The following is a 14,721-nucleotide window of genomic DNA, read 5'->3' as shown; positions in this document are numbered from 1 at the left end:
GGTACAGGGTAAAAAAAATTCTTTTTTTTTGTATGAAAAATTATATTAAAAAAAATAATAATATAGGGGTGGGGTAGGTGGTAGGGGTTGAGGTATTACCAATTTAGTTCTGATTTAATATTTTTTGGCTTTAGGAGATTAAGGTGGGTTACAACCATTTTACCCAAATCCATATTTACCCATATTTTATATGGGTGAGTGAGAATGACACCAAAAAGAACAAGAAAATCGAGATTTCCGATTAGAGGAAAAGGGGAAATGGGTCAGTTGATCTCTGCAAGTTTTGCTACATCTGAAAATTAGAGGCGGACATCACTGCCGTTACCATAAGAATGACGTAGAACAAAGAGCCAAGCAAAACTTTATATGTATAACCCATTAATTCATTCAAGAAGGGAAGGGGGAAATTGTGAAACCTGAAGTTACTCAGTAGGGAAAGGACCGTGTTCGAACGTCCTCGATTTCATCATTTTGGTCTTGCATACCTTCTGATTCATGTGCTGCTGCTCCATTGCTAATTTTCTTGAGAGCAACAGATGTGTTTTGAAGGAGATGAAAGAATAAGGAAATATTTCAAAAAGCTACTTCTCATCTTTCAGTCGTTACACTTTTTCTGCTGATCTTCCAGCTACTTCTGAGCAGTGTAGGAGAACTAATGTAATTTCTATTTTATATGGGTGAGTTGTGATCCAATCTATTTTAACTCAATCCATCCAAATCCGAACCAATCCACCCTTTGCAACCCCTACTTGTACCGATTGAACATCTTGTTTGTTCAAAAGTCATTCATATTGAACACAGCGTGCTGACATGAGAAAAAATGTGTCCACCCTTCTTTAAGCGCATAAAATAATAAAAATAATACTCCATTTGTTCCAATTTATGTTACATTTTATTTTGCGAGAGTTAAAAAGTTTAAGTCTGATCGAGAATTTGCTCATCCACTCTTCATATTTTTAAAAATGAAATTTATATATTTGTAAACTACGTAAAAAGTACTATAATAATTGATAATTCAAAATTTTAAAGATATATGAAAAATATGCGGTCATAAATAAACTTGTTTGAATCTCGAAATCCAAAATGTGTCACATAAATTGAGATAGAGTAAGTAATTTTTTTTTCTCTCTAATTCATACATCTAAATTAATAAAAATAAAAAATTAATAAAAAGGAAAAAGAAGGTAGTCTTCTTCCCCAACCAGTGTTACCTTTCCTGCAACTATTTTCATCTACCATTTTCATCATATTTTTACACACATACCCACTCTATCCCCTCCACCTCTTTCTTTTTCTCTCACTCTCTCCAATTTTTCTTTTAATTTTTTCTAAGTCTCAAATATTTTGGTGAAGTTTTATTTATTTTGATGAACAAAATATGAATGAATTTATTTTTGGTATAAATTTGTCATTTTTTTGTAATAAATAATTGCTAGCTGGAAGAAGATGAAGGCAATGGTTTGATGCTATTAATATGAAAGAGGAATAAATATTTAGCTTGGGTAATCAAAATATCAACGTAAGTGAAAGGGTTAACATTCGATGGAGAAGAAGATAGAAGTAGGGCGATAGTTTACTGGCACAACGCCGACGATGGTGGAAGGGGAAATAGGATTGAAGAAGAAGAAAAATGAGGAGGAAGAAGGAAGAAGAAGGAGGAGGTGGAGGAGGAGGAAGAAGAATAATGGAAGGGAAGAGGGAGGGGATAGGTTTATTTAAAGAGAAAAGCTAAATATTTAAGATTCTATAGTACTAGTTATAAATATGTTTTTTCAATAATTATTAAAATAACAATCTAATTATAATTATTAACATATTAAGATTATTTTGTATTAAATTAAATTTTACTTTTTATGTTAATTATCATATTTTAGAAGTAAAAATAGGGGAAACTTTTTTCTCTCTCTAATAACTACATTTTAGGAAATTGAGGATACACATCTTTCGATATTTTTCAAAAAGGAAAAGAATTTTTCAAATCTTTCTCCACTTTCTTCTCCAAAGATTTCATCTGTATCCTCATCGTTCTTATTTTTTACTAATTTCTTGCTCCTTACTCTTACTTTTAATTGAGAAATCTTAATATAATTTTTCAATTAAAAAATTATGTCCAAAAAATAAAAACTTCCATACACTCCTCGTAAGAATCTCATAGTAGTTGAAGAAAATAGCCCTAAATTGAGGAACAAGTTTCAAATCGCATATATTCACTTAAACATCAGTGAAGAATGTGAGTACTACAGAAGAAGGATAATTGATGGCTATATTAAATCTATAAATCAAAAGGAAAAAGATAGTGTAAGATTTCCACGATTTCTTTGACGGATGACTCAAATTTCGACTTCGTACGAAAAAATACAACATAATAGATTGAAGAATATTGTAGATGGGAGTTCTTCACAAGTTAGAAATTTGAAATCCAACAACACTAAAGAATATTGCTAAGAATTCTAAGTTGAAAAAAATCATGAATATTAAAGTGTGTTTGTAACGATTTTGATTCATTTTGATTTTATTGGTTATATTTTTGTTAGAATTTCGTAACAAGTACAATGTTGTGTACTTATTAACAGCAACAGAATGCAACATAATGATAATTGAATCTTGTGAATGAGTTGCTCCAAGTCCGACTTCCAGTCTTACGGAATCAAAGTTATGTTTCACAAACTAATTGTTATTTTTGTTTTGAAAAAAGGGTCTGAAAAATGCTTCAACTTTGAACTTATTTTATTCAGAAAAGAAAGTGAAGAACACAAAACAGAAAAAACAGAGGGAGAAATAGAATAACTAAAATCTATCTTCTCTACTGACATCAACAAAAACAAAAGGAAAAAAAAGTCTGAAATATATCCGAACTTTGACCGAAATTGTTGTTACGATATCGAACTTTGGAAAGGACCTTTTACCCCTCTGCACTATTTAATAGTGTATTTTAAAGGTATATATGTGCCCACGTGGACACATTACTATTTATAATGATGCAATATTTATGATGTCCACGTGGGCACATATATACCTTTAAAATACACTATTAAATAGTGCAGAGGGGTAAAAGGTCCTTTCCAAAGTTCGATATCGTAACAACAATTTCGGTCAAAGTTCGGATATATTTCAGACTTTTTTTTCCTTTTGTTTTTGTTGATGTCAGTAGAGAAGATAGATTTTAGTTATTCTATTTCTCCCTCTGTTTTTTCTGTTTTGTGTTCTTCACTTTCTTTTCTGAATAAAATAAGTATCAACAAAAATGACACTTAGCTTGTGAAACATTACTTTGAATTCTTGAGACTCAAAGTTGGACTAGGAGCAACTCTTTCACAAGATTCAATTATCATTCCGCTACTATTAATAAGTACACAATCATGTACTTGTTACGAAATTCTAACAATGGTATCAGAGTCATCATTGATTGTACTACTATTTAAAAAAAATCGCAATAGTCATGTTGATGTCTTTATTTTAAAAGTTATACTACTATTTTAAAAGTTGTACTAATTCCAGTAAGTTCATGAAAAGTGATGTTATGTTAGTACTATTTTGTGACTATTACTTGGATTATTAATAGTACCTCTTACTTTACAATAAATATATTTGGCATGACTCTTTTGGCACGACTCTATTTTTTGGGGTTATTTTCGTAATTAGAGGTGGCTGATAAGGATGTTGCTGTAAATTAATTTTTTTCACCCAAAATGTCCTCTAAAGTTCAACCACTAAGAAAAGTCTTAAACGCTAGATGGTTTCAAGAAATTACACTGCCCAATAATTGTTTCCTTTCAAATAAAAAACACTTAGGATGTGTTTGGTATGAAGAAAAAATGTTTTCTTGGAAAGTATTTTCCTAGAAAATAAGTGGATTTCTAACTTATTTTCTCAAGTTTGGTTGGTGAGTAGAAAATATTTTTTAGCGTTTAGTTTGTGAATGAAAAATATTTTTAATCAAATATCTTTTTTACTACTAAAGAGTAGAAAATGATTTTTGACCCGAAAATCAATCCTGATAATCAATCTTTTGGACATGACCCCGACACGCTAACTAGGACACAACCCCGACGACACATCTGAAATTTGACCATGAGATTCTGACCTAGGACTTGACCCCGACTTTCAACCCGAGACCTGAAATTCAAATTGAGACCAAATATTCGAGCTAGGACCTGACCCTGACCCCGACACCCGAACTTGAACGTGATTCATCAATCTAAGTTTTGACTTCGACACTCGAATCGAGACCCGACTTTTGTATCAAGATCTGACTACGACAACCAACAATTGATGTGAGACCGAAGATTTAACTTTCAAATAAAATTTCGACCCAAACTTTTAAACCAGGACGCAACCACACATGATTCGAGACCTAACTTTCAGTAGGGGGTTGGAGTGGGGTAAGAAAAATAAAAAAATTAAATTTTGAAATTATTTTTTTAAAAATAAACTTTTAAATCATTATTTTTTAGGGAAGGTGGTAGGGGGGTGGGTAGGTTAGGGTAAAAAATTGAAAATTAAAACTATTTTTTAAAAAACAAACTTGGAGTGGGTGTGGGCGAAAGAAAATGAAAATTTAATTATTTTTTTTCAAAAATAATTTTTTAATTTTTTTTTTTGTGGGAAGTTGAGATAGGGATAGTCAGGAGTTGAGCGGGGTAAAAGAATCGAAAAAATTTAAATTTAAACTATTTTTCAAAAATAAAATTTTAAGTTGTCTATTACTGGCTATTCTGATTATTGGAATCTATTTTGTTATAATTATATAATTTCTATTTATAAATTGATGAGCAAGTGGATCAAAAGCTTAAAATCACAATGAGAGATAAGATGATTAATGAAAGCTAAAATCAGAATGTGAGATAAAATGAGTAAAGTAAAGGGGAAGTAAAGATATCAGAAGAAATTAAAAAATAAATAAAATTCAAAGGTGGTTTTGTTATTTGGAGGGAAATTCAGATGGTTTTGGAGCCAAGAGTGTTAAAAAACATTGTAGTTTTTAAGCTCAATCATGCCATTTGTGTCAAAAAAAGTATCGTGTCAAATAGCAACACTACTTACTTTATTATTTGAGGAATTTTTTTTCTTCAAAATAGAGTTTTAGTACTACTAGAAAACTTTTTCCTTTCTTTATTTATTGGAAGTATCTAGTACTTATGTTTCTTTCCTCAAAAATCGTGTGAAATATATTTGAATAAAAGTTTTTTTTATTTATTATTGTGTTTTTTTGGGAAAATTATATATATATTATAAAAATATATTGTTTAAATTTATTAGTGGTATCAGAGCCATTGTTAATTGTTCGATGTTTACATAGTATTTTTTTAAATTATGTACTGATTATGTGTTATAAAAAAAATCTTTGTAAAAAGTATTTATATGAAGATTAGTGTATTTTTTCTATAAATTTATGGTTAATTCGAACTCCCCTATTAAAAGAAAAAATTGAATTTGATTGTAAAACTAAGAACATACTTTCGATTCTTCAATTTCGTCTTTCTATCAATGAAATTTGTTTTTTGAGTTGGGAAAATAAAAGGTGATAAAAAATTATTATTGTTTGAACTGTTTTGGATAGAAAAGAAGAAAAATGTTGAATTTTTTCCATCGTTCTTCTCTTCTGATAGTGAAGTTGCTTTTTCTCGTTCTTTTGAAAATTTTGTTATATCTAGAAATAAGATGAAAAGTTGAATTTGAATAGAGGTGTGAAGTGAAAAGGAGTATTATGTATATTAAATGACCTTGCACATTTTAATTTATTTATTTTATAAAGTTGGGTTCTTGTACTTTCTTTACGGGAAAAGGTCAAAGGAAAAGGAAAATGCTTTAAATACAATATCCTTTTAGAATATGAAAACAAATACATATATATTTACTATAGTACTATGGGAGCCTTAAACTTTTATGGAAAATGTGATTTACCTTCTTGTTACTAGATATTAATAGTTATTTAAATATTTAATTTGTCATCTGATATGACATTCATTCCTATTTACTTAAGGGAGTAATATTGTACTTGTACAATGGATTGAAATTTTAAAAAAAATCTTATCGACATGTGAAATTCATATAATTAAATATATATTTTTTGAATCTGGTCAAAACCTTTTGGGTTGTAGACTTTATATTTATTTATTTTTCACAACCATATGTTGATATTTGAGTATATATATTATGGTTTAGATAAAAGAATTATTTGGTCTTGATAAATTTGTTTAGTCTTTAAGTTTCTTAAATAATTTTTGTCTTCTACAAATAATAGTGGCATATGTTGTCACACTAAGTGGTACAACCATTCTTATTATTTTCTTGTTTCAATTTCAGACATGACTGAAAAAGAACAAACTCGAATTACTCCAAGTGAGAGTTCTCAAAGTCAAGCAAAGGGATAATGTCGAAGAACACGTCGATGTAGGACATGTTTCCGAGGGTGAGAAATCATGCAGATCGGTGTTCCAAGGGCGACATAAAATTTGTTAAGAAATCAAAGGGCTATTCAAAGGAAAAGAAAAAAAGAATTTTAAAGATTGTCATTTCGTCAAGAAAAAGATAGAAGAAGGAGCAATTCAAACCAAATACGCAAGGACTAATTTACAATTAGCAGACATACTGACAAAGGGACTTGGTCGAGCACAACATGCATTCCTATTATCCAAGCTTGGAGTATTCAATCTTTTCGTACTGCTGAGCTTGAGGGGGAGTGTCAAAATATATAACAAAGGGACTTGGTCGAGCACAACATGCATTCCTATTATCCAAGCTTGGAATATTCAATCTTTTCATACTGCTGAGCTTGAGGGGGAATGCCAATATATATATCTGGCTACAACTAAGCAGTTAGTTTATTAAATAAAGTTTGGGGACGTTTGGTTACTGTATAACTTACATTTTATTCCTGTATAAAAAATTGTATTAGTTCTACTATGTTTGGTAGAAGTTTTGTCTTAGGTAGAAAAATCAACCTAACTTATATCATGTTTGGTTGATAGGATTCAACACATGGTATAAAAGTTATTCATGTATTAATTTTATTCAGTGTTTGGTTGTGTTTTTTTTTTTTGTAGTCCTACATAATTAATACCAACATAACTTATGAGAAAATCTATGTATAAAGTTATGCGGGGTAGAAGGTGAAATAAGTTATGTGAGTATTATTATACATGTATTAAAATAATAAATTACACATTTACCCCTATTGATTTATTTTTACGTCTTTTTATTGAGAATATTACCTAACTATATAGATTATTAGCATAGCAATATTGGATATTTTATTTTTTTAAGTAAGTTGCAAAAAATATTGAATAGGTGATTACTACAGTGATTGCTCTTCAAGAGAAGGTGGCGGTGGTGCTTCAATGGAAACTGGAGGAGTAAGAGTTGTTGTCTTTTAGATTATTTTCGTAAGAATTTATTTGTGGTTTCGATAAATCAAGAAATTAATTTAAAGTGCTCATTTGAGTTGAAAAATAAATAAAATAAAATAGCAAAAAAATAAACATAATTCTCACTTAAGTATAAATGGAGAATTCTTTTTTCTTTACACTTTTATTCAAAAGTAGGGAGAATTTATATTATTTGCTTGCTCATTTGTTGTAAATAATAATATATTAATTTACAACAAATTCAATATTCAATAGCTAATAATTCATGCATGGTAATCTCTGCATAACTAAATAATACCACATAACCAATACCTACATAACTAATACATGCATAACTAATACCTACATAACTAAATCCTACATAATTAAACCCTGCATAACTCGAACCAATAACCAAACGGTCCCATAGTTATTAAGCAAGTTAGTTAAAAAGAAAGTTGTGTGTATAAATGATGTAAAGCTATACAGTTCATTTTGAGTCGAAATAATATCATCTCTTTCTCTCTAGAGCTCTCCTCTTTTCTCCATGGGAACTCTGGTATAGTTCTCCATTGATGAAGCTTCACATCACTTAACAGTTACCATTCTTCTTGCCTTTCCCTGATGTTTTCCTACTTGATTTGGGAGATATGTCTGCTTATTAAGATACCTAAGTTATAACATGTGCTACATCTTCTTCACCCCCTCCAAAACTATATGATTTGTGACTTTAGATTCTTTAACAGTCTTTTGTATAGACTCCATGGAATGAAAAACAATGTCATTGGAGCCATGAAATTGTATTGAAGCTAAACACGGTCAGAAACAGGAGAATAAAAAAGACAATCATATTATCATTACTCAATAACAAAGAGATCAAAAAACAGTACAAACATCTTACTAATATCAGAGAACCATTTCGACTTACTCCAATTAAAAAAGGAGAAGCCAAGTAAAAGGGAAGAGTGGACTCTCGCTATCGCTCAGGCTTCACATATATACCAGAGCTTCCACATTAACTATGTACAAGACCAGATTATACCCAGCAGTAGCCAGTAAATATTTCACATTCCCTATACTAATATTTAAGTTACTCCAGACTGCAGTCGTCTTATAACACAACAAAGCATAATATATATAGCTGTACAGATATAACCTCTTCAACATCATTTACCACAAATTTTAAAATCATCTACCAGAAGTAGCATATGCTTCTTTCTCTGTATCCCGTTTGGCCGTCTGTGAGCTAGTTGACGCAATGGGGAGAGGAAGAGGAAGTGGTAGAGGGGACTCTATATTTGGAGGAGTTGTATCCTGAACTTCCTTTTGTGAGGTAACAAGGACGGGTGCTTCTTCTGTTTTTGGAGTGTAATTAAAGGAGAGATCCTTGTTAGCTGCCAGTGCAAGTAGCTCTTTCTCCTCCAGCCCTTTTGGCGGCCCAAGGGTGCAACGATCTGTACCATACTTCGCCAGTGCATCTTTGAATTTTTTGATCTGTTACATAGTATGCAACACTGATATTAGACTACAGTTTCAAACAAAGATGACAAATACAACAAAATGAATGCACAGCCAAAAATAGCATTGATGTTATAACATTCGCAGAGAATCTAGCTCGGTATATCAAATCACTGCTTCACATTTCTAAGAAGATCAAGATTCAAGACTAGTATCTTGAAGACATCCAGGAGAAGATCTATCAATTGAAAGTGTTAATTGTGGATAAAACTTAAGGACAGACCTAGACAAGAAAAGCGAGATCCAATGACTTTCACTGAATTCGAAGAAAGCATTGACAGCTATTGGAATCCATCATCAACATTCTTATCCAGAAACACGATAAATTGCTATGGCAGAGCTATAGAAAAAGCAGGTAATAGGTGCATAAAGAACTAACCGTGGCATTGGTACAGCTAAAGCTGCAAACACGGCCTTCAGCTCCTCTATAGAAACGGAAAAATGGGAGAACATGTACATTAAGAGAGTAACACATCGACTTGTGTTCCTCATAGTTCACCTGTAAAAAATGCACATCTGGATTCATCTCTGCCAGCTGACACAACTGTATTTACCAATTCAACAAAGTCAGTTCAAAACTAATACAAATACAGTTTACAGATCTTATATTGACATTCAAAAACATTCTTAAACAAAGAAAAGGAGTTATTTTTTACCTTGGGGTGAAGAGCTTTACAACCTCCACAGCCAGGGGAAAAGAAATCAACAACAACTAATTTGTCCCCTGCACTCAAAAGAGAGTCAACAAGTTCTTGTGCACTGTTCACCTCTTTCATGTTAGGTTGAACCCCTTTCTCCCACCATTTCTGTGCTTTCCTGATTCCAATACTCATCTGTAAGCACACAGAAAACAAGTTGAGAAAATTGAACAAAGGCATCCATTTAGGAAAACATATCATCATACAGCAAAAATGACCTAAACCAATATCAGGCAAATGAACAATATTCAACAAAGTTTGATTTGACCCCAAAATCATGAAAACAAATATGATCCAAACTACTCATATTCAAGATCTTCAACCACAAACCCTCAAAAACAAAAAAGAAACAAACCTGAGCAGTGATATCAACAACTTGGGAATTTCTTCGGTTGAACTTGGATACGCCTTCATTTATAACCAATCTACGACCATAAAAATCGGTTCTTGGCAAACAAGAAGATGAAAGGTTCAACGAAGGAAGACAAGAAAGATTGACCGATTTATTGGGAAAAGAACAGATCCCAGGTAGATTAAGAGGACGATGATGATAAATTTCACCACAATCAGAAGACGAAGGAAACATAAAACCTTTGCTCATCAATTTCATCATGGCTTTCCTTTTCAAACGATCTCAAATTCTCAAACAAACACCTCAACATAAAAATAAAAACCAAAAGAGACACAAAATTTGCAATCGACCCTGATGAAGAAACTGGAAATCTGAAAAAGGGTTATTCTCCTTTTCTTTCTTCTGTTCTTAGTTTATCTTGTTAATGGAGATTTCAAGATTGACGTAAAAGGGAAAAAGGCGAGAGACAAAGCGACAGGTGGATCAAATTTGGGAATATTATAATCTTTTTAGAAGGTACAATTTGCTTTATCATAATCCAACGGTTCAAATTGATTCGTTTTGAAATAGATCCGGACCAGAAAAAAACGGAACAGATATTTGGACAATGGATAGAGTACGGTTTCGATTATGCCTTGTCAAATATAAGGATAATATTCTCTCCATTTCTATTTTTGTTTTTGAAAAAAAAATACTTTACTAGTATGTAGTATTTGACCCTAGATTTTAAAAATATTATTTTGAAAAAAAATTGAACTTCAAATATTTTCAACACATACTTACCAAATTTCAAATTTGTTCCAACTAAAATGCATGTTCAAATATTATTTTAAATTATAAAAATCATAATTTTCAAAACTTAAATTTTTCAAGTTTCAACATTAAAATCTATATATTAAAATATCTTGTTATTTTATTTTTCAAGTTTGAGTATCAAATTAATTTATATCATATATGTTTGAGTTTGTAAGATCTATCGAAAAAATTAATTAAATTTTATTTTTTAAAATTAAAATTTACAAGTTTAAATTTTCAATCAAAATTATATCTTTTTAGGAGGCTAGAATCTTTAATTGTTATTTTTTTTTCCTTTTTCTAGTTTTGTAAAAATATCGTTGTTACTTTTTTCTAAATCTACAAACTAATACGTAAAATAATATATAACCATAAAATAAATTATAAAATTTACTATATAAAAATAGAAAATAAAATTCTTAAATGAAATTTAACCAAGCTTATGAAATATGTTAATTAATTAATAAGAAATATATTGATAAATATGTATATTTGAAAAGAATATTTTAGTCTTGAGACAAATAATTTTTTGATTTCGCTGCTTTTTTTAAAAAGCAAAAACTTTTAACTTCTTTTCGATAATTTTTTTTAATTTCTACTTCTATTTAAAAAAACTTTTATTGATTTACCAATCTAGTTCATCACTTTTGGCTAAAATGTCAAGATTGTGATTTCACACCAGTAATAATCATGTAAAAGAAAAATGATAGTACATCGGTGGGTGGGTGGATGGGGGAGGGGTTTGTGTGTTGATGACCACTTTTGTGAACTTCTTCGAATCCTCGTTTTTGGTGTGTTGTTCACTTCAAATGTTGCTTTTAATTTTGTTGTGTTTCTCTCATTTGTACTCGATTGTTAAATTGGTGGTTGAGTTGAAATTAGAGATATTAAAATGAATAAGGATTATAATTAATATAAATTTACTTTTGGTTCAAATAAATTGAATTCAAATGGGCTAAAAATTGAATTGTGTCATGACTGCTCAATTCAATCTGCTTAATTTCAATAATTATAACATATTATAATTTAATTTTTATAATCGCAATTTAAATTTCAACTCAAGAAAATAACAAAAATAAGTTACAAATGGATAGATAAATCCTAGAAAATATAAAATAAATAGAAATTCATACCTTTTATATGAGAACATACATTACACTAATGCAAATAAAGAATTTATAACGGGTTGAAATTGAAGATTAAATTGGGCTCAATTGAAGATTCTTTAAAAATAGATTAAGATTTGAATACATTTGAGATTAAATCTAATTCAAATTATCTTTAGTCCTATCCATAAATTTTTAGATGAATTAGATAGATTGCTTATATTTGGACTCAGCTTGAAACCTCCCACGTATCATTATTTTCTTAAAGAATTATTCAACCCAAGCATTACTTGATTCTTTTTTCTTCTCTTATCCTTTTGAATGTTATTGTGATTTGAGTCATTGTTATTCATTGCTCCCTCATCGTATAAGTCAACAAAAGTGTTCTGCAATTGCGACTTCTCCGTCACTTTTTCTTATTAATTTCGTTGTTGAATAAAGATTTGTGTTTACTAAGTAAGTATTTAGGTATGCGATTTTATTTTATGATATAAAATTAGTATTATTTGGACATGTAATTTTATATTAATTTCATTTCATAATTTGAAATTATGAGATTTTAGATTCTTTAAAAGTCATGATTTGGATATTTCAAATTATGAATTGAGATTTTTCACATTTAAAAACTGACCCATAAATTCATATTTTGTCAAGAAAAAACACATTTAATTTATACATATCTACTAGCTATTAATTTCATATGTAGATAAAATTTATAATTCATATAATTACTTTTTAAACCATTTATATATCATATAACGATTATTCTTGCTAATATAAAATTTATTTTCATTTCAAATCAATTTTTAATTTACCATTTATATTCTCCTAAGTCGTTAATCTTTATCAAATGTAATAAAAATACCATCATTATATTGACTGGACAAGACCACCGTTACATTAATAGAAAAAAGAAAAAATAGTTTGATATACCCCTCAATTTTGTCATTTAGAACTATATACCACTCATTATGAAAGTAACTTATATATACCCCTATTGTTATACAATGACTCATATAGACACACTTTTTATCTAACGAAAGTGAAAAAATCAATCATATATTTCTATCGTTATAAAAGTAACTCATATATTATTTATTTAATAAAAGTAACAAAATTTAAGAATTAAATTTTTTTCTGTGTTATATTATAATTTATTTTTGTATATGTAAAAATTAATTGAGGTATTTATAAAAAATAATTACAAGAAAATGAGTTAAAATAAATTTGTCAATAAAAATAATAAATTCAAATTATCTGTTGAATCAAAGTAATAAAAAAAATTCTATACCCTACACAATTCTTTTTTTTAAAAAAACAATGAAAAAAATATATTTTTTCACCTTCGTTTATGTAAAGGGTAAATATGGGTCATTCATGTAATAATAAGACTATATGAATCATATTTTTTATCAATTTATATATCAACTTCAAATTACAAAATAAATGGGTATACTATACCCTTTTCTTTTTAAATAATTACACAGTCTATTATTATATAATTCTAAGACTAATAATTTACATCTTTAAACAATAAAATATAATAGCAAAACATATTTCACACAGAGATATTGCTAGTTGACATCTTAAAAGACTAGTATGACCTATTAATTATCATTCATTTTAAATGTACATTAAAAACTCACTATCATCTCTAAAATTTTAGAATCTCTCCGTTGAATGACATATTCTTCCCAATCAAAATAAGTGGTTTAATTCCTTTTCTAAAAACGACACTTGAAAATTTCTTACCTTGTATGACTCAACAATCAACTCTTTTGATGTTTCATTTTGATCGATATCATAAGTAAAGTCTAATCAGATCTCTTATGAATCTATCCCAACTTTAGGATTAACCAAAAGATGATTTATAAAGATTAGAAAATGTTTATAGGACAAAAGTCATTAAAGCACATGTGAGTTGAAGTTAGACATCAAATGAAATTAAAACATATTTATTGTAAGTAAGTGAAGGTGAATTAAAATAATTATCAAATTGTTATATATTTATCTTTAAGTTATTACTACTGTTCATAAGCAGTCAAAAACAGGTAGCCATTTGTCGTTGGGTCTTATTATCTTTTTTTTGGGTCTTATATCTAGATGATGGTATTTTTTGAAAAACTCTTTATTTTAATTTTTTTGGTTATTTTTTTAATATGATATATATTTAAAAAATTATAAATAAATTATTATAAATAATAATAATCAATAATTTAAAATATATAAAAAAACAGAAAAATTCAATTAATTCTAAAAATTACATATATGCCACATAAATTAGTGTATAAAATATATTATGTGAAAATTTATTAAAAATATTAAAAATTATAATAATTAATAAATTAAAATATTGTATTATATTTAGTTGACTCCAAGTTTAGTTGACGTCACACAAATTAAAATAGAAAAAATAACCTATATTACACGGCGAACACTAAGAGCCTGTTTCACATTGCTGCTAAAAACTACTTATATTTTGAAATACTTTTTTAAAATTGCTTTTTTGAAAAATGTTGTTGAAAAACAGAACAATTTGTGTTTGGCTAATTCATTTGAAAAGTGTTTTTTATAAGCAAATCGTGTTTGACTAATCTTTTAAAAAAAAAAAAAAAACTTTTGAGAGTTAAATTATGATTAAGTGCAAGTATTACTGTACTTTTAATTAAGATTATTTTATAGAGAAAAACTAATTTAAACATCTATTAGAATAAATTAAATTAAAATTTTATTTTTATTAAATTAAATTATTCATATTCAAATTTTCAACCAATCTTATACATTTTTTGAAAGGTTGAAATATGTAATTGTTATTTTTTCTTCCTTTTTTCTAATCTTACAAAAATGTTATTGTTACCTTTTTCTTGTTTTCTAATTATGTAAAATAACAAATTAAATAATAATAC

The 14,721-nt window shown here is 28.6% G+C and overlaps 1 protein-coding gene across 1 annotated transcript; it reads right to left on the bottom strand.

Annotated features, from left to right (window-relative positions):
- Positions 1–8,180: 8,180 nt before the first annotated feature.
- Positions 8,181–10,498, bottom strand: LOC102593474 (thioredoxin-like 1-1, chloroplastic). The gene is made up of 4 exons (XM_006347961.2): positions 9,918–10,498; positions 9,521–9,697; positions 9,244–9,408; positions 8,181–8,840 (listed from the first exon to the last, which is right to left on the bottom strand). The coding sequence occupies exons 1-4, from the start codon at positions 10,173–10,175 to the stop codon at positions 8,535–8,537; spliced, it is 906 nt and encodes a 301-aa protein (XP_006348023.1). The 5' UTR covers positions 10,176–10,498; the 3' UTR covers positions 8,181–8,534.
- Positions 10,499–14,721: the final 4,223 nt, after the last annotated feature.

The sequence above is a fragment of the Solanum tuberosum genome, unplaced genomic scaffold (genome assembly GCF_000226075.1).
Source record: "Solanum tuberosum cultivar DM 1-3 516 R44 unplaced genomic scaffold, SolTub_3.0 scf00097, whole genome shotgun sequence".
Lineage (NCBI taxonomy): Eukaryota > Viridiplantae > Streptophyta > Magnoliopsida > Solanales > Solanaceae > Solanum > Solanum tuberosum.
This window is presented reverse-complemented; position numbering and strand designations above follow the sequence as displayed.

What these genes read in the sequence shown, in the direction of transcription:
- LOC102593474 (XM_006347961.2), bottom strand. Translation starts at nt 10,175, where the DNA reads ATGATGAAATTGATGAGCAAAGGTTTTATGTTTCCTTCGTCTTCTGAT. An exon ending in GTAAAGCTCTTCACCCCAAG is followed by an intron (nt 9,409 to 9,520) that starts GTAAAAAATAAC and finishes TGGTAAATACAG; the next exon opens with TTGTGTCAGCTGGCAGAGAT. An exon ending in TTAGCTGTACCAATGCCACG is followed by an intron (nt 8,841 to 9,243) that starts GTTAGTTCTTTA and finishes ACTATGTAACAG; the next exon opens with ATCAAAAAATTCAAAGATGC.